Source organism: Stegostoma tigrinum, chromosome 37, assembly GCF_030684315.1.
Source record: "Stegostoma tigrinum isolate sSteTig4 chromosome 37, sSteTig4.hap1, whole genome shotgun sequence".
Taxonomy (NCBI): domain Eukaryota; kingdom Metazoa; phylum Chordata; class Chondrichthyes; order Orectolobiformes; family Stegostomatidae; genus Stegostoma; species Stegostoma tigrinum.
Genome location: NC_081390.1, coordinates 15,252,230 through 15,279,380, shown reverse-complemented (window position 1 = coordinate 15,279,380; position 27,151 = coordinate 15,252,230). Strand labels below are relative to the sequence as shown.

The following is a 27,151-nucleotide window of genomic DNA, read 5'->3' as shown; positions in this document are numbered from 1 at the left end:
ATGAAAATCTAATTAATAAGAACAATTTAGAATTGAAAGCTAGTCCAAATAATGATGACTGTAAAGTTTCCCATGGTTGTCTTAAAAATCACTGATTTTAGAGAAGGAAGCCTGTTTTGATGTGACTACAGACCCAAAGCAATTTGTTTGACTCTGAAATCCTTTCTGAAATGGCCGAACAACTCATTCAAAGACAGTAGTGATGAGTAACAAATGTTGACTTTTGATCCCTATTCAGTTGTGGGATGTGGGTGTTGCTGGCTGACCAGCATTTACTGTCCATCCCTAGTTGCCCTCAAGAAGGTGGTGGTGAGCTGCCTTCTTGAACCGCTGCAGACCACCTGCTGTGGGTTGGCCCACAATGCCATTAGGGAGCGAATTCCAGGATTTTGACCGCCAGTGACACTGAAGCAACGGTGATATATTTCCAGATCAGGATGGTGAGTGGCTTACAGGGGAACTTGAAGGTGATAGTGTTCCTATATATCTGCTGCTCTTGTCCTTCTAGATGGAAGTGTTTGTGGGTTTGGAAGGTGCCGTCTGAGGATCTTCCGTGAATTTCTGCAGTGCATCTTGTATATACTACACACTGCTGCTTCTGAGCATTGGTGGTGGAGGGTGTGGATGCTTGTGGATGTGGTGCCAATCAACTGGGCTGTTTTGTTCTGGATGGTGTCAAGCTTCTTCAGTATTGTTGCAGCTGCACTCATCCAGGCAAGTGAGGAGTATTCCTTCACACTCCTGACTTGTGCTTAATAGATGGTGTACAGTCTTTGAGGAGTCAGGAGGTGAGTTACGCACCATAGTATTATAAGCCTCTGTGACCAGCTCTTGTAGCCCCTGTGTTTGTGTGGTGAGTCCAGCTGAGTGCCTGGTCAATGATAACTCCCAGGACATTGATAGTGGGGTGGGGTTCAGTGATGATAACACCATTGAATGCCAAAGAGCGGTGGTTAGATTGTCTCTTATTGGTGATAGTCATAGCCTGGATTTGTGTTGTGCAAACGTTATTTGCCACTTTTCAGCCAAGCCTGGATATTGTTGCATTTGAACGTGGACTGCTTCAGTATCTGAGGAATCGCAAATGGTGCTGAATATTGTGCAATCATTGAACATCCCCACTTCTGAACTTATGATGGCGGGAAGGCCCTTGATGAAGCAGCTGAAGCTGGTGGGCTGAGGACACTACCCTGAGGAACTCTTGCAGAGATTCCCTGGAACTGAGATGATTGACATCCAACAACCACGGCCATCTTCCTATGTGTCAGATATGAGTCCAACCGCTAGTGAGTTTTCCCCCGATACCCACTGATTCCAATTTTGCTAGGGGTCCTTGTTGCCATATTTGGTCAAATGCAACGTTGATGTCAAGGGCTGTCACTGTAGCCTCACCTCTGGAATTCATCTCTTTTGTCCATGTTTGAACCAAGGCTAGAATGAGATCAGGAGTGGAGTGGCCCTGGTGGACCCCAAACTGGGCATCACTGAGCAAGTTATTTCTGAGCAGTTGCTGTTCGTTAGCGCTGTTGATGATACTTCCATCGCTTTACTGATGATCAAGAGTAGACTGATGGGGCGGTATTTGGCTGGGCTGGATTTGTGTTGCTTTTTATGTACAGGACATACTTGGGCAATTTTCCACATTGTCGTGTGGATGCCAGTGTTGTACTGAAACAGCTTAGCTAGGTGAGTGGCAGGTTCTGGAGCACAAGTCTTCAGTACTATTTCCAGAATGTTGTCAGGGCCTGTAGCCTCTGCAGTATCCAGAGTCTCCAACTGTTTCTTGATATCACGGAAAGTGAATCAAAATGGTTGAAGACTGGTATCTAATGCTAGGGACCATGGACGATGCCGAGATGGATCATGCTCACGGCACTTCTGGCTGAAGATTGCTGCGAATGCTTCAGCCTTATCTTTTGCACTGATGTGCTGGGCTCTTCCATCATATAGGATGACGATATTTGCGGAACCACCTCCTCTAATGAGTTGTTCAGTCATCCACCACCATTCATGACTGGATGTGGCAAGACTGTAGATCTTAGATCCGATCTTTTTGATTGTGGGATTGCTTAGCTCTATCTATCATTTCGCTGTTTTCCACGCAGGTAGTCCTGTTTGGTGACTTCATTGGATTGACACCTCATCTTCAGGTATACTTGGTGCTGCTCCTGGCGTGCCCTCCTACACTCTCCATTGAATCAGGGTTGGCCCCTTGGCTTGATGATAATTGTTGAGTGGGAGATATAAGACCATAAGACATAGGGTGGAAGTAAGGCTATTTGGCCCATCAAGTCCACTCCGCCATTTAAATCATGTCTGATGGGCTTTTCAGCTCCATTTCCCTGCACTTTCCCCGTAGCCCTTGATTCCTTGTGAGATCAAGAATTTATCGATCTCTGCCTTGAAGGCATTTAACATCCCGGCCTCCACTACACTCTGTGGTAGTGAATTCCACAGGCCCACCACTCTCTGGCTGAAGATATGCCAGGCCATGAGGTTATAGATTGTGCTGGAGTACACTTCTGCTGCCGTTGATGGCCCACAGCACCTCATGGATGTCCAATCTTGAGTTGCTAGATCTGTTCCAAGTCTGTCTCATTTAGCCCGGTGATAGAGCCACACAACACGATGAAAGTTATTCTCAATGTGAAGGCAGGACTACGTTTCCACAAGGACTATGCAGTGGTCACTCTTAGCAATACTGTTATGGACAGATGCATCTGCAGCTGGCAGATTGCTAAGGATGACTTCAAGTATGTTTTTCCCTCTTGGTTCCCTCATGACCTGCTGCCGATCGAGTCGTACTGTTGTCGAGCAACTCTTGGTGGTGGACATTGTTATCCCCCACCCAGAGTACATTTTGTCACCTTGCCGTCCTCAGTGCTTTCTCCAAGTGTTGTTTAACAAGGAGAAATACCGATTCATCAGCTGAGGGAGGATGGTGCGTGGTAATCAGCAGGAGGTTTCCTTGCCCATGTTTAACCTGTAGCCTTGAGATTTCATGGGGTCCGGAGTCAATGTTGAGGACTCCTAGGGCAACACCCTCCCGACTGTATATCACTGTGCCACCCCCTGTGCTGGGTCTGTCCTTCTGGTGGGACAGGGCATACCCAGGGATGATGATGGTGGTGTCGGGGACATTCTCTGTAAGGTATGATTGTGAGTATGGCAATGTCAGGCTGTTGCTTGACTAGTCTGTGAGACAGCTCTCCCAATTTTGGCACTAACCCCCACTTGGTGAGGAGAACTTTGCACGGTTGACAGGGATGTTTCTGCCATTGTCTTTCTCGGTGCCTAGGTCAATGCCAGGTAATCCAACCCATTTTATTTCTTTGAGGCGTTATAGCATTGGTACAACTGACTGGCTTGGTCGGCCATTTCAGAGGGCAATTGAGAATTAATCACTTTGCTGTGGGTCTGGAGTCACATGTTGGCCAGACCAGGTGAGTATGGCAGATTTCCTTCCTTGAAGAGCTTTAATGAAGCAGATGGGTTTTTGTGACAATCAATGATGATCTCATTGTGATCAGTAGATTCTTAATTCCAGAATTTTGTTTTTTAAATTCAGATTCCACCAACAGCCATGGCAGGATTTGAACCTGGGTCCCCAGAACATTAGCTGAGTGTTTGGGTTAATAGCCTAGTGATAATAGTACCACTAGGCCATCACCTGGTGGTATTGTTGCTATATTCATCAATTTTTTTTAAACACAGAACCATTTAAAATAAAATCAATGTTGGAAGAGTGGTTGACTTTAGCCAGTCTCAATATACTTTCATCTCATGACAATTTGATTACTTTTCAAATGATGTCCATAACCTAAGCTGTCAACACCCATCACTGGAGGACTTTGAGGGCTTTTTTTCATCTCATCTCACAGTTCCTGTACAAAATGAGCTATGTGAATAAATGTTTTATTTATTTCCAACATATAGAAATTATTGAATAAATACATTCATCAACACTGAAAGCTCACTTTCGTTGTCATCTGACCACATTATTGACCTAACATGTGCCTACATAATTATGCTATTGATACCTCTGTCATATCGTTGAGGAAAAACTGCAGTAAATAATATGTAGATATAATTTTAATCCGCATGTTAGGGAAGGAGTTAAATAATTTCTCCTCAGCTACACTTATTCTCTTCATACTGTGTTAGAATTGCTAATGTCTCACTTTGTATCAATGGTGATTGAAGCACATGAGCTGACAATATATTTAGTACCTCTGTTCACATTCCCGGGTTCATGTAGCAACTGATTCTTCAGCTATTTTAGTGTTTCTTTTTTTTTAGGATATTCCGTTTTTTTCTTCTTTTGATTTAATGCAGAGCCTCAAACTGAAAATCCAAATTTTAATGAAAACAGCAATTTGTATATATTTCTGCATATATTATTCAAATAATACATTCATAATACTTACTTAAAAACTTGCCATGTGGGAATGACTTCACATACTGCAAATGTTTACTTTGTTGGAATTTGGCCATGCTCAGGATATGGCTTGTTGGTCTCCCGTGCAAAATACTTTCTTCCTGAATCTGTTTTTCTGCTAGTTGACTTGTCTCACTTCTCACTATTTTACTACTTGTCAAAAGCTGATAGCTCAATTGGCTGAATGGCTGGTTTGCAATGCAGATTAACACGAACAGCACAGGTTGGATTCCAGCACTGGATAAGGTTACTAGGAATGTTGTTTCTTCCCAGCCTCACATGAAGCATGGTGACCCTCTGGTTAAACTCACCACACGTTGTCTCTGTCTGTCATGAGAGAGCAGCTTTATCATTCTTTAGGACGAGGGTAACTACTTATCAACGTAACCTTGTACTCCATTTATCTCTTGCACACTTTTGTCTCTAAATCCTTTTGGCTTTTGTACACTCCCTTTCATTGTCTTTATGTTTCCTTTTCCTCCTCATCTATCTTTCTGTAACAAACATTGCTGACAAAAATAAATCTGTATGGCTTTGCTGATCCAGTTTAGAGTTGAGGCTTAGAGTCAGTAAGGACTGCAGACGCTGGAAGCTAGAGTCAGCCCTGACAAGGAGTTTTGGCCTGAAATGTTGACTTCCCTTCTCCTCAGATGCTGTCTGACCTGCTGTGCCTCTCCAGTTTAGAGTTGTTATGGCATCTGTTGTGCATTTGTTGGTAAAGTTTTTTTTTGTCTTCCTGGATATTTTCAACATGTTTTATATTGATCCATCAGTGGAATTTTCTGTAAGATTTTGGTTCAAATGTCTACAGTCATATTGCCAAGATTATCCGAACTATTTCCATTCTTCCATTTCATGTCAAAAGGCACTAATGCTGTGTAGATTAACAATTTATTTTTAAGCTGATTTTATCATCTATTTTCTGTTTTATTATATCAGAATGTGCAAAATATTTCAAGTGAGCATAAGGGTACAGTAACTTAGTAGCCGTGATATTCAACCAGCATCCCAGAGGGTGTGAGTGAAAATCTCAGCATGTCAACTTGGAAAGCAAATTCATTAAATTGTGGGTTTACATCAGTCAATGAAGGCCACCTGATTGAATTGGCTCGGCGATGTACTTCAAGGATGAAACCTGTCACTGTTCTGGCTGCTTTATAACTCATAAATCGCACATTATGATGGACTCTCGGGTTTTGATATTCTACTTTCTATCAATGCATCAATTTGGTTTTGTGGATCAGCATCCAGTATAGAAGCTATCTGATTTTAATTTCCACTAATTTCAATGAAAATTAAACTGGCCAGTCAATCTTGCCTTGACTCAGTGGAAGCTGCTTTAACACTTAGTTTGCTAGGCTGAGGTTAAAATTCCTTTGCAAAGGTTGGCACACACAGTCGGGTGGACATACCAGTGCAGCACTGCATTGACAGTGCTGCATTATCAGAGTACTGTCTTTCAGACAAACCGTTGAAACTTGGCTCCATCTGTTCTGTTGAGGTATGGAAGATACTGATAATGTTGCATCACCAAATTTTATTGTCACTTTGTATTAGACGATGCATGATCAGAATAGTAATTCCCTCTGAATGTAAAATGCAATGGATTTGTAAGTAAACAAGGGAAGAACTGGCAGCACTTTTCTTCCATATTACTCCATATTACTTCAGAATGTCAGCCTTCCTGCTTCTCTAATGCTGCCTGGCCTGTGTTCATCCAGCTCCACACCTTGTTATCTCAGACTCCAGCATCGGCAGTTCCTCTTATCTCTTGTTGCCATGCTAAGTTGTGTTCACAAAAATTACACAAACAAAAAAAAACCCATGTTAAGTTCTTCAAGAAAAGCTATTTTCAGAACTGCAAGTCTAGATCTTATGCATCTTTTTCTTCTCTGGCAGCCCCTTAAGTTTGAGGACACCTTGCTTTCACTCTAAGAGGGGTTCTGCGGTGGCTGAAGAGTCCAATCCTGGACTCTCAGACTCTGCACAGATGGTGTAAGAGTTGTCCGGGGACTTGGGTGTGTCGGATACTCTCCATTCTTCACACTCTTTCTGCTGCTGGCACTTAGCCACCATGTGCTCCAAGTGGTTGATGCCTTTATGGATGTTTCATCTTTCGTTTGTGTGTTCTAGGGCAAGTAATTCCCAAGTGTTAGTGGGGACTTGCATTTGTTTAAGGAGGCTTGTGGGGAGCCCTTGTTGTGCTCCCTCTGCCCTCCAAATGCCGTTGTGGAGAACAGAGTAGAGCACTTATTTAGGGGAACATGTGTCGGGCATGCAAACATTGTGGCCTGCTCTTTGCAGCTGGTCAGGTGGGGCTAGTGCCTCAATACTGGGAATGTTGGTCTGGGACAGAGCTTTCACATTGGTACCACGTCCTGCCAATGGATTTACTGAATTTTGTGAAGGCAGCATTAGTGACAATCCTTCAGGAATTTGAAGTGTCTGCTATACATGCTCCAAGTTTCTGCTGCATGCAACAAAGTTGGGGGTGACAGCTTCTCTGTAGACCATGCACTTGTTGCTGGGTTTGAGGTCTTGTACTTCAAATGCTCTGTACCTTAAGTTCCTGAGTCTCTGAGTACGTGTACCTGTAAGTGTTGTCTGCATACTGCAGCTCACTAACAGAAGTTGGAGTGGTCTTGCTTCTGGCCTGCAGACAAAAGTTGAACAGTTTCCCACTCATCCTGGACGTTAACTCCACTTCTGCAAGTAGCTTGAGTGTTATAGCAAGAAAGACAGACAGAGAAGTGTTGGTGCAACGATGCAGCCCCCTGCTTGTCCCTAGTTTGCACTTGTGTCAGATGTATGGTGAATCTGTTGCTGAGGATAATGGCTTGTAGGTCATAATGAAGCAAACAGAGAAAGGTGACGAATTTCTGTCGGCAACTGATTTTGAAAAAGGTATTCCACAGTCCTTCAACAATTGACAAAGTCGGAGGTCTTTGTGAGATTGCCGAAGGTCACATACAGAGATTAATGCTGTTCCCTGCAATTTTCATGGATTTGTCATGCACTGAAAGTCATGTCCATTGTGCCCCTTGACAGGCAGAAGCCATGTTGAGACTCAAAGAGAAGCTCTTCAGATACTGGGAGGAGGCTGTTGAGGAGGTGGACAGTAAGGTCATCCCTCTGTAATTTCCACACTCAGACCTGTCTTCTTTTGTGAAGATGGTCACAATTACAGTGCCTGAGAAATCTCCAGGCAGGCTGTCTTCCTTCCAGACAAAGTCACTGAGGTCATAGATTCATATCAAGATATAAAATAAATATACAAAAGGTTGACTGGAGATATGTAAACTCATTGTAGCAGTTTGTTGCTTTGGCTTCTTGATGTGTGTAATATAATCTACATTTGTCTTCAAAATCAAATTATTGTTAACAGCTGTTTATAATTTCTAAAGTGTTTTGTGTACATATTTGTATTAAAATCGGTGTTCCAAAATGATAAAACCCAACAAAAAATCTACTCCGTGTTCTGCCCAATGAATGCCATCAAGAATACATGGGATTTTCCCAGACACAAACTGAAGAATGTAAAGAAAGACTCAGCTCCTCCACTGAATGAAGCAGGCAAGAAGCACATAACATAACATGGACATGTTTGAAAGAACTAGGTCTATGTCACACATGGTCTTGAGATTAGCCTGAACCCTGTACTTATTTGACTAGCGAGGTGCATTAGCAGAGGTTATCATCAGCACTTCTATGGAGCTCTCCTCAAGCAGGCCTTTCTCTTTGGCTTTCTCGAAAACTTCTTACGAAGAGGTAACGCCTCATAAAGAAGCTAATTTTTAATTTCAGAAAAATGTTGGTTTGTGAATATAATTGTTTCTTAATTATGTTACATTTCTTTTCAGTAGCTGGTCTTTTTCATTTTCTTTGTGAGTGTGAGAAGCCTTAATTAGGAGAGGATTCAGCAAAGGTTAAAAAGGAATGTTAAACTGCTTCATGTCCAACATGGGGGAGTTGAGATGAATAGCTACTACATTGCCATTTGATAGTCCATTCTGGTAGCACATTTCTCAGCCATATTTCAACTCCTGTACTTAAATAAACATCATTTTACAATTGCTTTATGTATGTTCTGGGATAGCTTGGATGTGCTGTCACCATCTTCCATGTTCTTGATTTCTCAAAATCACCTCAGATTATAGTATGTAAAATATATACTTAGACATTAAGATGAACAATCTTTACCCTGCCCTCTTCTCCCCATCCCCAAACATTATTCCATTCTCCTCCATCCCCACTCTCTCTGCTCACGTCAAATTACTTTGACACCAAAAGCTGAAATAACTGCTGGTGTAGTTATTACTGCAGTTGCTCAAGGGAGCTATTCAGATGCCTCATTTATTGAAGCTTAATAGATAAAAAAGCCAAATTGGGTCTCATGATAAAAGCCTAATCAAGTTATAATCTGCATAATTTTCACATAAGCTTTGGTGTGAAATTTACATAATTTATGTTGCAGGAGATACTAATGTGATATTAAAAAGTATTTAATATAGTCACTGAATTTTATTTATCATGATCACTGATTGTTCCTCTATTCGACACTTGTTTTTGTTCACTATCTGCTGGATATTGCAAAATGATTGTCATCTTAAAATATGCTGGTTGGTGTTTTGATCTGTGTCCTCCACGGAAGTATCCTTAGATACTTTCGGATGTCTGTCACCAAAGCTGCAGAGGACCACTGTCAGCTCTCTTTTTTATTATTTCCATATTAGCTCTCCTGCACAACTATAGTAACGAAGAGTCTCAAACAACATGGGAGTTGTATTGTCTGAGCAGTGAAATACATAGAATAAGACAGTCTTTTCTGCAGGAATTCTCTGTGGGCTAAAGTGTTAAAAGCAATAAATGGTTAGACTTTACTCAAGTACAATAATAACAGAACTCCTATATGCTGTGACACTGTTCAGCCCCACAAATATATGTGCCATCCGCATGGAAAGTGTATGAATTATTCTAGTGGCACAAAAATATTAAATTTGTTTTCGGTAGATTTTGAAATATTGGTTTGAATAGAATGCAAAAGGACTATGTCATAATTAGTGCTTTTTTTCATTAAGTCTTGGTTTTCGTGGAGACTTTGAGGTACCTTTGTTTAATGAAACGAATCTGTCAGCATTCAGAATGCAAAGTTACTTCATTTTTATTGAGACAGGAAAAGAATTGTATACAGAACAATTGCATGAAATAAGACAGTGGGGTGAAAGATAATAGAAATCAATCTGCTAAACCTTTTTGATTTATTTTTAAAATCACATTTCATTTTGTTCTGGTTTAGTGATTTAAATTGTTTTGTTTCCAGGTATTTTGATCTCCTCATTCACTCACTCTTTCTTATTGTTTTCTTTCCCTGTAGTTACAGGCAATTTGTATGAGTTGAGCTTTTCAACATGCTAAAGAACAAAACAGCAGCTAACAAATTTGCGTGGCAACAATAAAAGCTGTTGCCTTTTTTTTGTAATTTATAATCCTGAAAGATACATTACAGATACCTTTCAACAACAACTGTTAACATAAGTTATTTAAAAAGACAAAGTCTTGTAACAATTTGGTCGACTTGACTGAACCCGACCTTTAAAAAAGCTTATTTCTCCGCATTCTGTTGAATAGTATTCTTTATTTAAGTCAAATCTTTTTGGACACATCAAATATGTAGTTAATATTTGGGGAGGATTTCCATTTGAAAAGGACATTTCAGATAGTGTTATTTAAAACAATTGAAAGAATGTGATTTCTTTAAAACTTGGAGATGTTTTTTTAAAAAAACAGTTCAAAAGCCAGCAGCTTGGGTTTTATTGTGTCAGCATTAACTAATGGCCTGAAGCCCTCTCAAAAAACCTGAAGTCAATGTATTATGTATACAGCATTACTGGCTTTAGGTGTTGACTTGTCAACATGGAAAATGAAAAATGTCAAGTTCCATGACTTCAAAGAAATGGCATGTTTGTGGGGATTTTGTTTTAGGTCTCTGAATGTTAACATTTCTGATAAAAAGAGTTTGATGTTCACTATGTTTAACCCAAATGGAGAACATGTAATATTAATATCAGCAACATGATGGGAAGCTGTAAATACTAAATAAGTATCAAGTGACTTTTATTGATGAAATTATTTCAGGTTGCTGCTAGTGGGCCTGTTTGTTTGGTGAAACATTAATGGAACAAACCAAAAATAAATTTGGAATAAAAGCTTACATGAATTCCGGATCTACCAACATTAAAATGGAGAGGGTTGTTTGGGGGGACCTTGGTTTAAAAGAAACTGCAGGAGTTCATTTTTCCTGTGCTGCACATATTCCCAAATTGAGGGATGTCTAATCAGTTGATATTCCCACTTCGATTTGAATTCTTAACAATTTTGGGGGAAGGGAGGTGATGGTGAAGGGAGGTTGTTTGACTTTAAAGCATATTCCATTCCTCTGAACTTAAGATGTTGACAGCTTCCTTTGTATTGTAGCCCTTCACCGTAATACTCCCTTTGGGGGCATACAAATATTATGTTTCAGTGGTGGGACTCAAGCACCTTAGAGAGTTTGTGTATACTTTATTTATCAGCAACCCATATTACAATGTAAAATGAGGTGCATCAGAGAGTTTTAAAATGAGAGCTTGTTGTAACACTTTTCTGTTCCTTAATTTTGGAGATGCTATGCAAATAAAGTAACATTCTAACAACTGTGCTAACATACACGCGTTATTCAATTAAGGTTTTGTAGCCAAAAAAAATAGAATTTTCTTCATTGCTATGTAATCAAACTTGTATGACTCAAGGTTCGTTGCTCTTAGTGCAGGCACATCTCTGTGTTATCAGAAAATTGATTGGGATTACTTACTTGTGCAAGAATGCATCTACATTTTCTTTTTCTCAATAAGGCTGTTAAGTTTATCAAAGGGAGGTTTTGTGATTTTCTGACTGAACTATTTCTTCACTGGCCAGGATTCACACCTCCAGGAATGGACAGACCTTCTCCTGACAATAGTCCAGTCCATGGCCTAGTCCGACAAACATCAGTCACCACCGGGGCCAACATCCCAATGATGACTGAATTAGGTAAGATGATCAAATTTCCTCCTCTTGGCTGCGTTTTTGTCAATCCATTAATCATTAACGGGTTGGGTATTAGTCATACTGACATATCAATCACTTGACAGATTTGCCATTTGTTTCAATCCACCAACAGTCCCCTCAAAACATTTAAGATTAAGTTTCATGCTTAATGATTGCTTTCGTAGCTGGTATTTGCAAACTTTAATGCTGTTCAAGGGAAATAGACCAGAAAAGCCACACATACTCTGTGTATAGATAATTGGTGCTACATCCAATATCTTAAACATTTCACTCCTTCCACCAGTTGTACAGTCTGGCAACAGGGCATACTATTTGCCAGATACATTGCAACAACTCACTAAGGTTCCTTTGACAGCAATTTCCAAATCTGCTACTTTTGCTACCTAGGATAGAGACAACCAGGCCCATGGGAATATAATAACAACTGCCTTGTCTCCAAGTTGCCCATCATTTGACTTGGAAATATATTGCCATTCTTTTATCAATGCTTGGTCAATATTCTGGAGCTCCTTACATTCCCGAGCTGTGAATGTACTTTCTCTCCATGGACTGCAGCAGATTTAGAGTACAGTTAACCAACAGCTTCTTGAGGGCATTTGGGAATGGGCTATAAATTCCAGCCTAATCACATGCAATAGTATCAACATTTTGTGAATAATTTGAAAGAAAACTGTTAATACGTAAAAAGGTCAATCTTTAATGTTTGCTTTTACTTGATCAAAAAATGACTTCAGTGAAATTTTGAGATGTGGCGTCCGTAAGAGCACAAATTTTAAAATTCTGGCATTCCAATTTTCCAAAAGTAATGTTCAGTTTTACCCCACAACAAAACTTGCCAATGTAACATCATGTGTTGTAAAAGTAGGCTTACCATTTACATCTCAATATTCTTAATGCTTGATTTGAAGATGTTTCCACGAACCTAAGAGCAATGATTTCATTAACATGCGTTAGACAATGCTATTCTGGTTAAGACAGGAGCTGGAAGCTTTAAAATCTTAGGCCAAATGTAAGAAATACAAGACTGTGGCCTTGGGGCCTGCAGTACAGATTTGTTGGTCAATGGCTGACATTCCCATTGACTATTACTGTAGCTAATTGTTCAATGATATGGACAGAATTCAGATTCATTATGCTCAAGGGTATCTGCTGTAATGTTTATATACACATTGTTGCAACCGGACTGGTCAAAGGTTGAAAGATGACTGTTCACTTCTGCAGGAAATCCATATATGTTAGAATGTTATTGAAGATGCGGTGAACCCAGTCATTCAGACCTAGGGGTTCTAAGTTCAACTCTTGCTTCTATCTGTTTTCCCCTAACTCGGAGATATTATGTACAATTATGTCCACCTCAGCCAAAATCAGCAAATTCAGCTGAGACTTTGAAACAATCCTTAGTCATTAAGATTCAATATTCTGTCATGCATTTACCTTTTTCAAATCAAGTTGGAAAGTGCAGTTCTGACCAATTGTCGTCCTAGTGTCAATAGTATTGTATATTTAAATAGATTTTGTTGAACCTATAATCGGTCATCTTTCTAATGTCTATCAGTGTTACTACAACATCTGTAACTTGCTTGCACATATTACAATGGCCCACATTGCCAAAGATCGTGGATGTGCTGGTAGTACTCTTCCACAAATCCTTAGCCACAGAGGACTGGAAACAAAAACAGGTGTTGCTGGAAAACTCAGAAGCCTGGCAGTATCTGTAGAGAGAAATCAGTTAACTTTTTGGGCCCCATTTTGAAGGAGGGTCATGGGACCTGAAATGTTAGTTCTGCTTTCTTTCTACAGATGCTGTTGAGTCGTTATAGCAATTTTTTTTTGTTTTGTTTTTAACTTTCAGCATCTTCAGTTCTTTGGCTTTTTCTTTCCCAGAGGATTGTAAACTGCCAATGTACTACCTTTGTATAAAAGGAGAAGGAAGCTAAAACAAGGAGCTACAGGCTAGTTAGCTTAATGTCTGTTGATGGGTAGATGTTAGAGTCTATTTTAGAAATAAATATTATGATCAGGCCAAGTCAGTGTGGATTCATAAAGGAGAAGTCATGCCTGAGAAATCTATTAGAATCTTTTGCGGAGATAACTAGGAAGATAGCTGAAGCATTGGATGTAATGTGTTTGGATTTTCAGAACCTGTTTGATAAGGTATCATGCATTTGGAAAATTAATAAGATAACAATTCTTGGTATTGGAGGTAATATATTGGCGTGGATAGAGGATTGGCTAACTAATAGAAGGTAAAGAGTTGGAAATTTTCATGATGTCAACTTGTAACTAGTGGTGTGCCAGAAGATCAGTGCCACACAGGAGATGCTAAATAAGGTAAGAGCCCATGGTGTTAGAAGCATTACTGGCATGGATAGAGGATTGGCTGACTGGCAGAAGACAGAGAATTAGGACAAAGGGGTCTTTTTCAGGTGGCAGCTGGTGCCTAGTGGAGTTTGGCAGTGCTCAGTGTTGAACCACATGTTATACATTAACAGTAAAAGGAACTGAGGGAATTTTTGCAGAGTTTGCAGATGAATCAAAAATAGTTGGAGGGACAGGTGGTCCTGCAGAAGTGGGGAGGCTGCTAAAGAACCTGGACAGGCTAGGAGAGTGGAATACAATGTGGGAAAGTATGAAGTTATGCACTTTGGTAGGAGAAATAGAAGCGGAGACTGTTTGCTAAACAGGGAAAGGTTTCAGAAATCTTGGGACTCCTAGTTATCTTAAGATTAACATGTAGGTTCTTTTGGCAGTTAGGAAGGCAAATGCAATGTTAGTATTCACTTCAAGAAGGGCAGAATACAAGAGCAATGATATAGTACTGAGGCTGTATAAGGCTGTTGTCAGACTGCATTTGGAATGTTGTGAGCAGTTTTGGGCCCTGTATGTAAGAAAGCATGTGCTAACATTGGAGGGGTCCAGAGGAGGTTGGCAAGAATGATCACCACGGATGAAGGGCTTGTCAAATAAGCAGTGATTGAGAACTCTGGGTCTGTATTCGATTGAGTTTGGAAGGATGAGGCGGTAGGTGGTGTGGCTTTCGTTGAAACTGGCAAAATGCTGAGAGGCCTGGAGAAAATGGATATACAGAAGATGTTTCCAGTAGTAAGAGGGACTAGGATCCAAAAGTGTAGCCACAGTGAAGGGATGACTCTTTAGAACTGAGATGAGGAAGAATTTTTCAGCCAGAAGGTGGTTAATCTGTGGAACTCATTGCCTCAGAAGGCTGTACAGGCCAAGTCATTGAGTATATTTAAGACACTGATAAATAGGTTTAATTAGTTAAGGGGATCAAGAGTTCTGGAAGAAGTCAGGAGAATGAGGTTGAGAAGCATATCAGCCATGATTGAATGGCAGAGCAAACTCAATGGGTCGAATGGTGTAATTTTGCTCCTAAGTCTTATGGTTTTTCAAGGCTGAATCATTAAGTATATTCAAGGCCGATATGGACAGGTTTTAATCAGTCAGGGAATCAAGAGGAAAAGGCAGGAAAGTGGAATTGAGGAGTATCAGATCAGCTATGATATCATTCAATGGTGGAGCAGACTCGAATGGCTGAATGGCCTAAGAATTCTAAATTTGAATTCAAATTCCTCAAAGAATTCCAGTAAATTTGTCAGGCACAAGCTCCCGTTTATGACGCCGTGTTGGCCCATGCTCTTAGATCATTTGTGAGACACTCTTATCATTTTGCCATCAACAGCTAACTGATCTAACTGGCTTACAGTTGCCTGTTTTCTATTTAATTCCCTTTTAAAATAAAGGTGTTACATTGGTAGTTTGTAGTTCTCTAGGACACAATCAGAATCTAAGGATTTTTAGAAGATTACCACTAGTGTATTCACTATCACTCTAGCTACTTCCTTTCATACCCTAATGATGGTAAAATGTGGGTCAGTAGGAAATGCTGTCATTATATTTGTGCTATGGAAATGTGTTATGCCTGATGTGGTGATTTAAAAATGATCAATTATGTCAGTCACCTGGAACATCTTGCACTTCATCTGGAAGCCAAAGCTGGGCCGCGGGCGCAGGGACACCATGTATAAACTCTGAATAAGAGGGAAAAGGCACGTTTATGTCTGGCTACATCAAGCTCTGCATAGACTCTTGGTACACAAAGTGTCACTGTATACCCAGGTTCTATCTGTCCCCAGTGTTGCAAAGGATGACTTTGGCCTCAAAGTATCTAAGTAGTGTCCTGCATGAGTAAGAAATGTCTTAGGAAAAAAACTATTTTTGTGAAATTACTGCCAAATTGATATTTGCAAAAAGGCAATATTACGAATGTTGGTCCTGCATCACACAATTTCTCAGGTTTAATTTATCAGTCCTTTGAATCTTAACTTCTGTCTGAGGTTGATCTTTACTGCCCAATGATTTGTTGTAAGATGAAATCCAAGGACCAAAACAATAAAGCGTCTTGATATCTGAACTGAAATCAGTAATCTACACTGTGTCACCATGCGTACCTCTTCAGTCTGCTGAAAAGTAGACTAATGAACATTCAAGTGCAATGAGACCAAATTTGTGTAACTTTCACATTACAGGCATAAAACTGTGTTTTGATTGTAACAAATTGTAAGTTTTGTTTCATCAACTCCTTATAAAATATAAAACAAGTTATGCATAAAATGATCTTGTTGATGGGCTAGATATAACTTTTCTGCCCAAAAATTTCTCCGATTGGCACAAACTTGAGCAAAGTGCTGTCTTGCTTTGAATTTATTTCTCTTCCTTGGTCTTCAAGATATTCCCAGTCCTTTGTTATCTTGTTTCCTAATTAACAGGTCTCATTTTAACTAACAATGGTAGTGCAAAATGAGTAATAGTGAATTGATCATTCATTATAAATCCCTCCAGATTCTCCTCCATTGAAGGCATTGGGAAGAGAAATTGGAAGAGGTAGCTGGTCTGATATGAGCCCTTTAATGCCATATCTGTTCCAGGTAAAAGCTCCCTCCAACAACCATCTGCAATTCTTGAATAAATAGGCCATGCTAATATAAGTAGGTCTGGATATTTATGATTTTTTTTTCATTTGTTTTAAGATAAGAATGTGTGCAGGAAGCAACACTTAACCAGCCCGTTTAGCTAAATCTAATTAATATTGCTTGTGTTAGCTGATTTAACCACTTACAAACAGATTGTTAACTTTATATTATTATTTTGTAATAAACTGTGTTGAATTTACACATAGTCAAATAGAAATCCGTAATATTTTCCTTCTATACTTTTCTTTATATTTCAGTGCTGGCAATCTGCTTCACATCCTTGATTAATTTCCACACTGCAGGAATAAGACTGACATTTAAAACCTCCTCACATTAAAATATCTATGAAGTGCCTCACACAATGAACTACTTTTTGAAGTGCAGTCATTTATGTCAGTATTTACACTAGAGGTTAACCACTGTGACATGATTACTGCAAGTTCACTAGGATATAATTGTAGTTAGTTATGATAAAGGCCCTGAACAGGATATATTAAACATGTCATATGAAATCTTCAATAATTGTAATAATCCTTTTTCCTTTTTTGTGTGGGACCTGGTTATCATGATGAAAACATACAGTAACCTTTTGACTTTCTTTTAAAGGTACAATAGTTTGTGGAGTCTTTGCATTAATGAGCAAAGTTGCCTGGGCAACATAGTGAATAGCTTTGACCCAGATTTTGCTGGGAAAATAAGGCACATCCAGTTAATAGTGTGTAAATAAGCCAGCAATTTGAGGCAAGAGGAGATATGCAATGAATTGCAAATTGCCACAAAATGCTGAGCAATTTACACCATTAGCCTCACAAAATGGGAGCTTGTCAACAACACATTGCACCATATATACAAATTAAATTTTCTGCAGATAGTTAGGGCTGCTATTTCAGAGCATAAGGACTATTATTAGGGCATTCTGTTGTCCTGACTCAGCCATGGATTCCCACAAAAGAAACAAGTGAAACTCTGCAGTCTCACTCTGACAGGTTTGAAATTGTTGTTAGAGATATTTTAAATGTTAAGTTTTTTTCTCCTGTATCTCTCCATCCAATTTCTCTTTTGGCCTCTTTATTTTACTTTCTTTATCTAATTTGATCTGATATCTAACTCACCTGATTTCCTTCTTTATCATTCACCGTATTTCTTTCTGACTTGTGATTGGATAGGGGAATAGAGATCTAAACAGAGATTTTCCAAGCAGGGTTCTTCACCATATCAGGACCAAATGAGGTTTTTAAGCCCATTCAGGCAGGCAATGGGGCCATGACAGCAATCTTCTTGGTGCTGTATTCTTAATTGGCTGCTTCAGTAAAGAATGTATGGGTTTGCTGGTCTCATTGTCAGCCCAATGAATGGATCAGCAGAGGGATTTGGCTGCTGCCAGGGTGGAGGGTAATGAGAGGTCACGTTCCCTTTCAGAGGAGATGGAAGATGATTTTGACTGCCGGTGCCAGGTGGTGTAATGCCTCCCAGCAGCAGGCACTGTCGGTGTAGCATTTTCAGTTGGCGTGACCTCAGATTGCAACAACCCAAGCTGCCTCACTGAGAAGCTGCTTCTCGGTGAGTAGCAGCATCCCCACGAGAGATTAGACCATCCAGGGGGAATTCATCCTTAATTAATCCTTAGCAGTTTCCAGTGTGAAACTAGTTGACAAAGATTCAACTCACAGGGCACAATACATTTTTGACTAATAGTCACCTCTAGATCAAAGTTTGCCAAGATGAGAGGCTCACCCTATTGTGAGCAAGAGGGTAAAAGTGAAATAAATTTTAAGGTGATTGGAGGAAGGTATGGGGAGATGTCAGAGGTAGGTTCTTTACACAGAGAGTGGTGGGCATGCGGAATGCACTGCTGGCAGTAGTAGTGGATTCAGATACTTTAGAGACTTTTAAGTGACTCTTGGATAGACACATGGAGGATAGTAAAATATGAGGTATGCAGGGTTGGGTAGATTGACCTTAGTAGAATAAGAGGTCGGCACAACATCGTGGGCTGAAGGGCCTGTACTGCTGTTCTATGTTCTATTTTCTAAAGTGTCGATGACAACCAGCCCAATGGAGATAGTCAGATCAACAAGTAGAAATCCTGCCTTGACATGGTCATAGAGTTACACAGCACAGAAACAGATCCTTCAGTCCAATCAATTCATATCGAACATAATTTCCAAAGCAAACTCGTCCCACCTACCTGCTCCTGGCCTGTATCCCCCCAAATCTTTCCTGTACATGTACCTATTCAAATGATACAATTTTTCTCAAAAGTTCGGAGAGATTCTCTCCACACAATAATCCAATGAAGTCATGAAAAGGTTTATGATTGTTACTGTAACTAGTGCGCAGAGGCAGTCAGCTCCTATTGTTAGTTGAACGCGAGGGAGTTTTATATCCATCTTAACTCATTACCTGTGCTCCATCTGACCGAGCAGCACTTGATGTTGAAAGTGAAGCACTTTCAGTTCCAGTGCAGCTGCCTCTCACAAATGTCATTAAAAAAATTAGAGATTGAAAATCAAGTTAAGATGAAGGGTTGCTTGAACTTAATTAAGAAACAACATGAAATGCAACTGTAGACAATATATATTGAAGGAGGAGGAGCAGGTGAAGAGATGCTTAATTTGTAATCCCTGGAAAATGTTACTTATATTATTTTTCAGACAAATTCTCTGAATATTGGGAATTACTTGAAATATGCTTTTAATTAACAAATAATATCAAAAAGATTTTGCAGCTTTTTCTTCTTAGTTATTTTAATAACCATAACTGTAATATTTGGGTATACTATATGAAGCACAAAACAAAGAGTGAACTTTACGATTATTGTAATGCAGCAGGTTTAGCAAAAACAATTTTATTCCATAGCCCTGATGAAGCTTCATATGATGGTGTCCATCTGCCGAGGCAACTTGATTTTGTCAGTCTAAATAGTAACCACTTAGAAATGTAGAAACTAGACCAACACGTGCTCAGCCAAGTCCCCATATCTTTATTTTTGGACTATATATTACCGATAACTCCTATGTCATTTTTCTATTCTTAGCTAAATCAATAGTTGATTCAATTCCCCTTGCTGAAGCCATGTAGGGAGATGATAAGCCACAGTTCATGAGGGAGACAGTTGGTTATATAGTTTGAGGGGCATCATGTCAAGCATGGCGCAGGAGCAAAGACAAAGAAGTCTACCTCAGTTTGAATGGGAATTGAGCTTGTGCTGTTGGCATTATTCTGAATCATACTGTAGCCATCTGGCCAATTGAAGTAACCAGTCCCCCTCAGTCTCTTGAATACTTTAACTGTATGGCACAATCTTCAGCAAAATAATTTTAAAATTGAACGTAGCTCATAACTTTACTTTTTTTCTATTCAAACCCACTTGATAACCAGTTCAGGTGCAGAATTGTGAGATGCGCATCAAATCTTCACAACACATGCAGCAAGACCTGGATAATATCCTGGTTTGGGCTGACAAATGGCAAGTGACAGTCTTGCTATGCAAGTGCCTGGCAATGACCATGTCCAATAAGTGAGAATCTAACCATTACCCTTTGACATTCAATGGCATTACCATTTCTGAATCACCCATTATGGACACCCTTGGGGTTGCCATTGATCAAAAACTGAACTGGACTAGTCATATAAATACTATGGCTATACCAGCAGGTCAAAGGAATCCTGCAGTAAATAACTCACCTCCTGATTGCCAAAGCTTGTTCACTGTCTACAAGACAAAAGTCAAGAACGTGTTGGAGTATTCTTCACTTGCGTGGATGAGTGCAACTTCAACAGCATTCATGAAATTTGACACCATCTAAGACAAACAGCCCTCCTGATTGGCACCACATCCAAAAATATTCACTCTCTTGATCACCAACATTCAGTCGCAGCAGTATGGACCATCTGTAAGATGCACTGCTGAAATTCACCAAGACTTCTTGAGACACGAACTTCCAAAACCACGACAAGCATCATTTCGGACAGGGACCACAGATGCACGGGAAGACTATCTACGAGTTCCTCTGCAAGCCACTCAGTTTCTGACTTGGAAGTATATTGCTGGTCCTTCAGTTTCACTGGGTCAAAATCCTGGAATTCTCTCCATAACATCATTGTAACCACATACACACCAAATGGACTTCAATTGTTCAAGAAGGCAGCTCACCACCACTTTCCGGTAGAGATGGGCTATAAACGTTGGTCCAGGCAATGAAATCCACACCTCCTGAATGAATATAAAATCCCAAAACAGTCTCTTCTAGTTTAGTTCAGTTATACAAATGTGTGTAACCTGTTCAAGCACCATTTCCCAACTAGTGCTTTGGTTGCACTTATTGCATTTTTATTTACTTCTCAGCTTTTATTCCTAAAATTGAAAGTTAAATATCAAAAAGACATGAACCATGAGTTAGATATTTGCAACAGAGATTTGATTTGCACTGCTCTGTTTTCACTTGTGCCCTAATCTGCAAGATAACAATTAAACACCTATGTTCATTGGTTTGGAACCGTTCTATTTTGCATGAATGTTTCATCGGCTTCACTAAAGGAAGTCCAAGGCAAACAAGCTGAAACATAGCTTTGCTCAAATCATTAAGTTCCTTTTTGTCACAGTGTGGTAAACATCTGAAGCAGCATGTTAAAATCAGATTCAACTTAGCTTTGTCTAATGATATATTAAGATAATTAATTCACAATGCTGTCTGACTTTTGTGAGCCACTTTACTTGACTTTAACATGATAATTCATTTGTGTTCTGTTCTACAGTCTTGATCCAGAACTAATTTTCTTTACAGTCATCGATGGTTTTTTATAGCCTTTTGACTTTCAACATAACAGAGACAGACTGGTTAATCTTTAGGCTCCAGGGAAAACAACTTCTGATGAGCATGTTAACCTCCTTCCATCTGATTTTAGATTCACATGCCATCCTGGAGTTGACTTGAGAAGTTAACTTGCCATTGCTGAGACATTTCTATGAATTTACCAATGAACCTCAGTTTCCATAAGCAAAATCAATCTCTTACTAATCAAAAGTTAGATCCGATGTATATGTTAGGATTAACTGTGTCCCTTTTTATAATACAGATATTTTCATGTCCACCCTCTAAGAGACTGGCTGCGACAAAGCAAACGTGTCTATTTCAATCTTTATCAATGTGATCTTTCCCCTTGTGTTTTTCTTTCCAGCTGATTTTTTGTTCTTTGCATCCACAGTGCAGATCATTTGTAATGTATTGATGATCTGACCACATGTCCAGCGTGGGTATATTACATGACACCTGTAGCATGCAGTACCCTTTTCTCTAACGTACTAATATCATAATGCTGTGTAAATCTAGCAGTTTTTCCACAATTCTAAAACTTCTGTATATATCCTCTGTAATTGTTTGTGTCGAAACAACCTAATACAAAATCTATTCACTCTTTGCTTCAGCACTTGCATATTCATCTCTGCCTTACGTGATAGAGTTGGTGTCTCGGGTGCTATCATCTTGCAAAAATTGCAGAGATATTAAATGACATCAAATTGCTGTTGTCAGACTTCAGTGAGCTACAAAAGGTTTCTCACCTGGTTTGCCAATGCTACAATGGAAGCTTGTTTTTAATCTCAGATCACTGCTGCATTTGGTGCTTTATGAACGCACTGTCTAGTTAGTGTGTATACTAAAGTGATGAAGGCCTCAGCAACCCTTCTCCCACAGCTGGCAACTGGACATTTGACAAAATATTTTCAAGTCAGAGCTATGAGAGTGCATATTCACTCAAGACTGTGTTCACTGATTTAATATTTCATTCCCAATGAAGGAGTTTTGACGAAAGCAACCTGTTGAGCGAGAAGAGAAAGAGGGATTTTGAATTTTCTAATGACTAAAGGCATGGTAATTGAATTAAATGTGCCATTATATCTGAATCATACATATGAAGTAGCTCGTCAATTATTATAACAAAGTGTGAAGCTGGATGAACACAGCAGGCCAAGCAGCGTCTTAGGAGCACAAAAGCTTTTGTGCTCCAAAGATGCTGCTTGGCCTGCTGTGTTCATTCAGCTTCACACTTTGTTATCTTGGATTCCCCAGCATCTGCAGTTCCCATCATCTCTTGTCAATTATTATTTTGTTTTTGACTTACAAATAGAATATTGTACTGTTCCTTCCATATTATTGTAATCACATAAATAGATTACATCTCTATTGTTGGAGAGATTTTCCAAAATGTTTGTTTAAGGGAGAACTTCTGTGTCTCATCAGAGATCCATTTACTGGTGTGGCCACAGGCATTAATACGTTTCAGGCTGGCATCCTGTTCCATACTGAATTCTAGCCAGGAGGCACCTGAAGAGTTAAAATAAAATTAATTACTAGTCAGGCATTTGAGCCAAGTGCTACTTTGTCCAGACACGAAGTCTCCTTTGGTAAACAGAGATGAATGTCCTTAGTTGTGCATGTTTTCCTGTGATGAGGCCACCATTACTTAATCATTCCCCAACATGAGCCCTTAGCTGTCATTATTGTGTGGACAATAAATAGCACACTCCCATCTAAAATATTCACACTGTGTGAATGCATCCTTGGTATTTTTCTCAAGTTCACATAAACTGACACACACAATCAGTATTCTCAGTAGCAAAGCAAGTCACTGAGCACCTGACTATTAAATATTGCGCATTTTGGCAGGGGTTGTTTATACATGTGTGATGTGTGATTTCTGCTGACAGAAACTAACTGACAATGGTAATTTTCATAATAATAACTTCTTTGAAGTTTTTCTTTCAAGGACAACAAGCATTTTCTTTAAAAGTATTGTATTTTCTGAGTGGAGGGCTAGGGGAAAGATTCGAGGGGGGGAAAGGTAGTTAACGGGAAAATTCGTCCAGGTAATTCTACCACCGACTGTATAAAGATCTTGTACCACATTCCCATTTGTGGCATCTGTTGATTTCAGCTGAGAAAACTAGGAAGGGAAATTGTCAGCCAGTATCCCTGCTTCTGTTCATTCTCCAGAATGTTTCCTTTGAATAGTCAAGTCTTTACATTGACATAAACTATGTCAAATTTGGCAGTGATGTCCCTTAAATGAGCAACCCGCTTTACCCACAGGCCTCAAAAATTAAGTATCATGTGGATGAAGTGTGGCAAGACGGGACGTGCTATTGATTTGTGATTCAGTACCTTCAAGAAAGGACCAGAGAAAATTGGAAGAATATGTCAAAAATAAACCTTCCCACGTGGCTAGGAAAGATATAAAGTGGTTCTTAAAGATGTTCAAACAAAGATTTTTACTGCTTTTTTAATGTATGCTCAATACTGTTGTCTTTGATATCTACTTAATGAAAAGCTATTTTTTGCTTAGAAACTGTTTCTTGTGATAGTAAATATTTAATGAACTCGGTTCTGTATTTTGGTGCTCTTTGAAATTATTACCTGTTTGTTCTTTTTTGTGCCTTTGTACTCTGCTGTTTACCAATTTTTCATTCATTATTAGTTAAACCTGGCAAATTGCTCCCTTTGGTTTCATTCAGTCAGGAAAAAAACATTGGAGCCAACATACCAATGATAACTGAGTTGGGTAAGCAGCCCCTTTCTCCATTGTCCACAGTTTCACTTCACTCATCACTACTTCTTTTCATTTGGCTGAGAGAGATTTCTCCACTGTTACTGTCTTTCTTTTGCTGGCTATGATTGAGGTTGGCTGCCTTAGTTGTGTCCTTCTAATTTATTTTTAACGATTATTATTTTCACAGAATATTTCTTGCTCTTTGACCTCACTGTTCTGTCCTTGCAGCTGTTTCCATAGTATTTTGCTTGCAGTTCATTTCTGCAGCTTCAGCCTATTCATCAACCTCTGTCATGTTGATTGACAGTTCTTTCCACAGCTCTCGCAGAAAGCCTGAATAGAGGGGAAAAATCAAAACAAGACTTCAGATCAAACCTTCTTTCAAACTGTTTATTTTTGCTAGATTTGCTCTGAAGACAGAGTTCAGGGGTTGTAAAAGAAATAATAACTTCTACTTGCTTGCTATGCTTTGCACTTTGCACTGAAATATGTAATAAGTTAAAGCAAAATCTTGATAGAGAACAATTTCCGGTTTCTTAAAGCTAATGTTGACTGTTCAGTAACTTCCATTATGCCTTATAACCTATTGAATGTGTACTGATAACTTGTTACTTTCCTTTTGATCCCTCCAGTGAATGACTCGAATGTTCAATTCTTGGACCAAGATGATGATGATGACCCAGATACTGAGCTGTATTTGACACAGCCATTCGCGTGCGGGACAGCATTCGCTGTCAGTGTGTTAGACTCCCTAATGAGTGCTGTAAGTAAAAGCAGAGCGATGTGCTTTTCTTTTTCATGTTCAGTCTCTTCCCTCAATTGCTTGCACTTGAATTCACAAGCTCATCTGATATGGAATTTTTAAAAATAGACCGTTCGCTGTAAATCACTCATTGACAGATCTGTTGGTCTTTTAAAACCCAGAGCTTAGCAGGGTTTGGTCAAGCCTTTGGGCATTTGAAGATCTCACATGCTGTGTTTTTTAATAAGTCTGCTGCTATGGTTCAAGGTGGCCAAAGTAAAACACAAGTAACAACATTAGAATTGTACTTGAAATGAAGGTATCCCTTCAATTAATTAGATAGCAGATTTTTAAAGAGCTGGAGTTTCTCGTTCAGATTTAAAAAAGCAATGGTGTTGGACTTTTGGGTGCAGCGTGATATTACAGATAGCAGTCTGAGTTAATTACCTGGTCAAAGTGTTAAGGGATCAGCAGTGCAAGTTGTGCAGCTGAATCCACACTGTTCCTTAGCCAGAAGAGCTGAAGCACTTGAGCTCTGCTTACAGGCATTCAAACACCAGTTAAATTTTAATGGTAACTAAGAGCCAACGGGATAGTTGCTTGCATTAAAAGGTGGAAATAAAGTTTTTTTTTAAAGAAGTTCCCCAGCAGTCAGTCCAACCATTAGGAATATGTTTAGAATTCCCTTCATACTAACCGCTATTATAGTGCAGCTGCTGGACGCTGAAACAGTGGGAAAGCACACTACCTCGAGGCCCATTCACACTGCTGGTCTCAGTCCAATTTGGACAACTTTGTTCCAGTGTTGAAGTTTGCTGTTCATGTCAGCTTGAAGCCAAAGCTGCTTCACAATTGATGCAAATTGCAGAGTGTAACTGGCCTGTTAGTTTAACACAATTTGTAGTAAAAGTATTGAAGTGTAAAGTTTTATGGTAGTGTTGAACTGTGAGAAATATACCACAGGATTGATCCTTTGAGGCCTTTGATTGTAACAAAACCTACGGCTTTAAGGGCTGCTCTTGTTTTCTCAAAATAAAGCGCCAAGTGTAGAAAGCTGGGTTTACTTTGAAAATGATCAAAAGCTTTCAAAGCATGTCTTCAAAATAATAAGAGTGCACAACAGTTAAGTCAACCAGTGATTCAGAATGGATTTCAGAAATAATGGAACTCGGTTAGCTAAGTGCTCCAATCCAGCTGAAATGTAATGGCTAGAACAGTCACCTTTGACAGCCATCCTCTCAATTTGTCAGGACAAGGCCTGAGTTTATTGAACATTAAATATTTCATTCAGCAGCCATTTCAGGCTATTCCAGCAAACACATGAATGCTCAACAAGAGTAACAGCTTGCATTTATATAGTGCCTTTAAAAATATCTCAAGGTGCCTCACAGGAATATTTTCAGACAAAATTTAACACTAAATCAGATACAGAGATATCAGGGCAGCTAAACAAAAGCTTGAAGATTGAAGAAGCTCTTAAAGAACAACTTCATAGGTAATAGAGAGTTAGAGGGATAGTAGATAGGTGAGCATCCTAAGGTCAATATAAAGTAAGCATAATACACAATACTAAAGAGAACCTTTGTTGAGATTCTCCATCAACTGTCTGTTGGCTGAATAAACTGTCCACAATCTTGGTGAAATACTTGCCTCTGTGTTGAGTTTTGAGCTGTATATTTGCACCATCACCAAAGCATCTCATGACTGTCGTGGCCTGAGCCCAGATGCTGATGAAACATCTAAATTACTATTCCCATGAATTCCTGACTGGTCTACCACATTCTACTCTTCATAAACTGCATATCATTTAAGTCAGAAATCACACAACACCAGGTTATAGTCTGACAAGTTTATTTGAAATCACAAGCTTTCAAAGCACAGCCCCTTCATCAGGTGCAATGAGAGGAGAGCACACAGACGCTGAGTTTATGGGCAGAGAGATCAAAGCATCATACAATTGGTGTGACTGGAGAGAAGAAATCTGAAATGGCTAGCTGACTGCCTTTTGTTGAATCGTTAATCATTCATACATTCTGCATTCTAGAAATTGCAGAAGCAGGGTGTGGAGAACTCTGTTAGAAAGGAGACACAATTTTCATTTATTTAACAGCCCAAATCTGTTTCAAGTCACTACAGTCCAACAGCACATCCACATCATGCACATCATCTAAAATGTTTCTTCTTAATCAGAGCCCTGTTAACCCATTGTTCTTATGCTCCCTTTACATTGACTCCTGATTACAAATGTTTCCACCTTAAAGTATTCATATCTGTTTTCAGATCCCTCCAATACTTCACTTCTCCCTATCTCTGTAAACTCCTCCATTCCCACATCCTGTGTTCCTT

General features: G+C 39.4%; 1 protein-coding gene across 11 annotated transcripts in view; it reads left to right on the top strand.

The window, feature by feature from the left end:
• Positions 1-27,151, top strand: part of kcnma1a (potassium large conductance calcium-activated channel, subfamily M, alpha member 1a) — an 828,270-nt gene that overhangs the window by 741,719 nt on the left and 59,400 nt on the right. For 6 of the 11 annotated variants that reach the window (XM_059640351.1, XM_059640349.1, XM_059640348.1 and 3 more), the window contains 3 exons: positions 11,393-11,506; positions 23,992-24,075; positions 24,696-24,826. In XM_059640351.1, coding sequence (XP_059496334.1) covers positions 11,393-11,506; positions 23,992-24,075; positions 24,696-24,826 — 329 coding nt within the window. The remainder of the gene's footprint in view (positions 1-11,392; positions 11,507-23,991; positions 24,076-24,695; positions 24,827-27,151) is intronic. The other 5 variants (XM_059640355.1, XM_059640354.1, XM_059640350.1 and 2 more) reach the window with 1 other exon arrangement.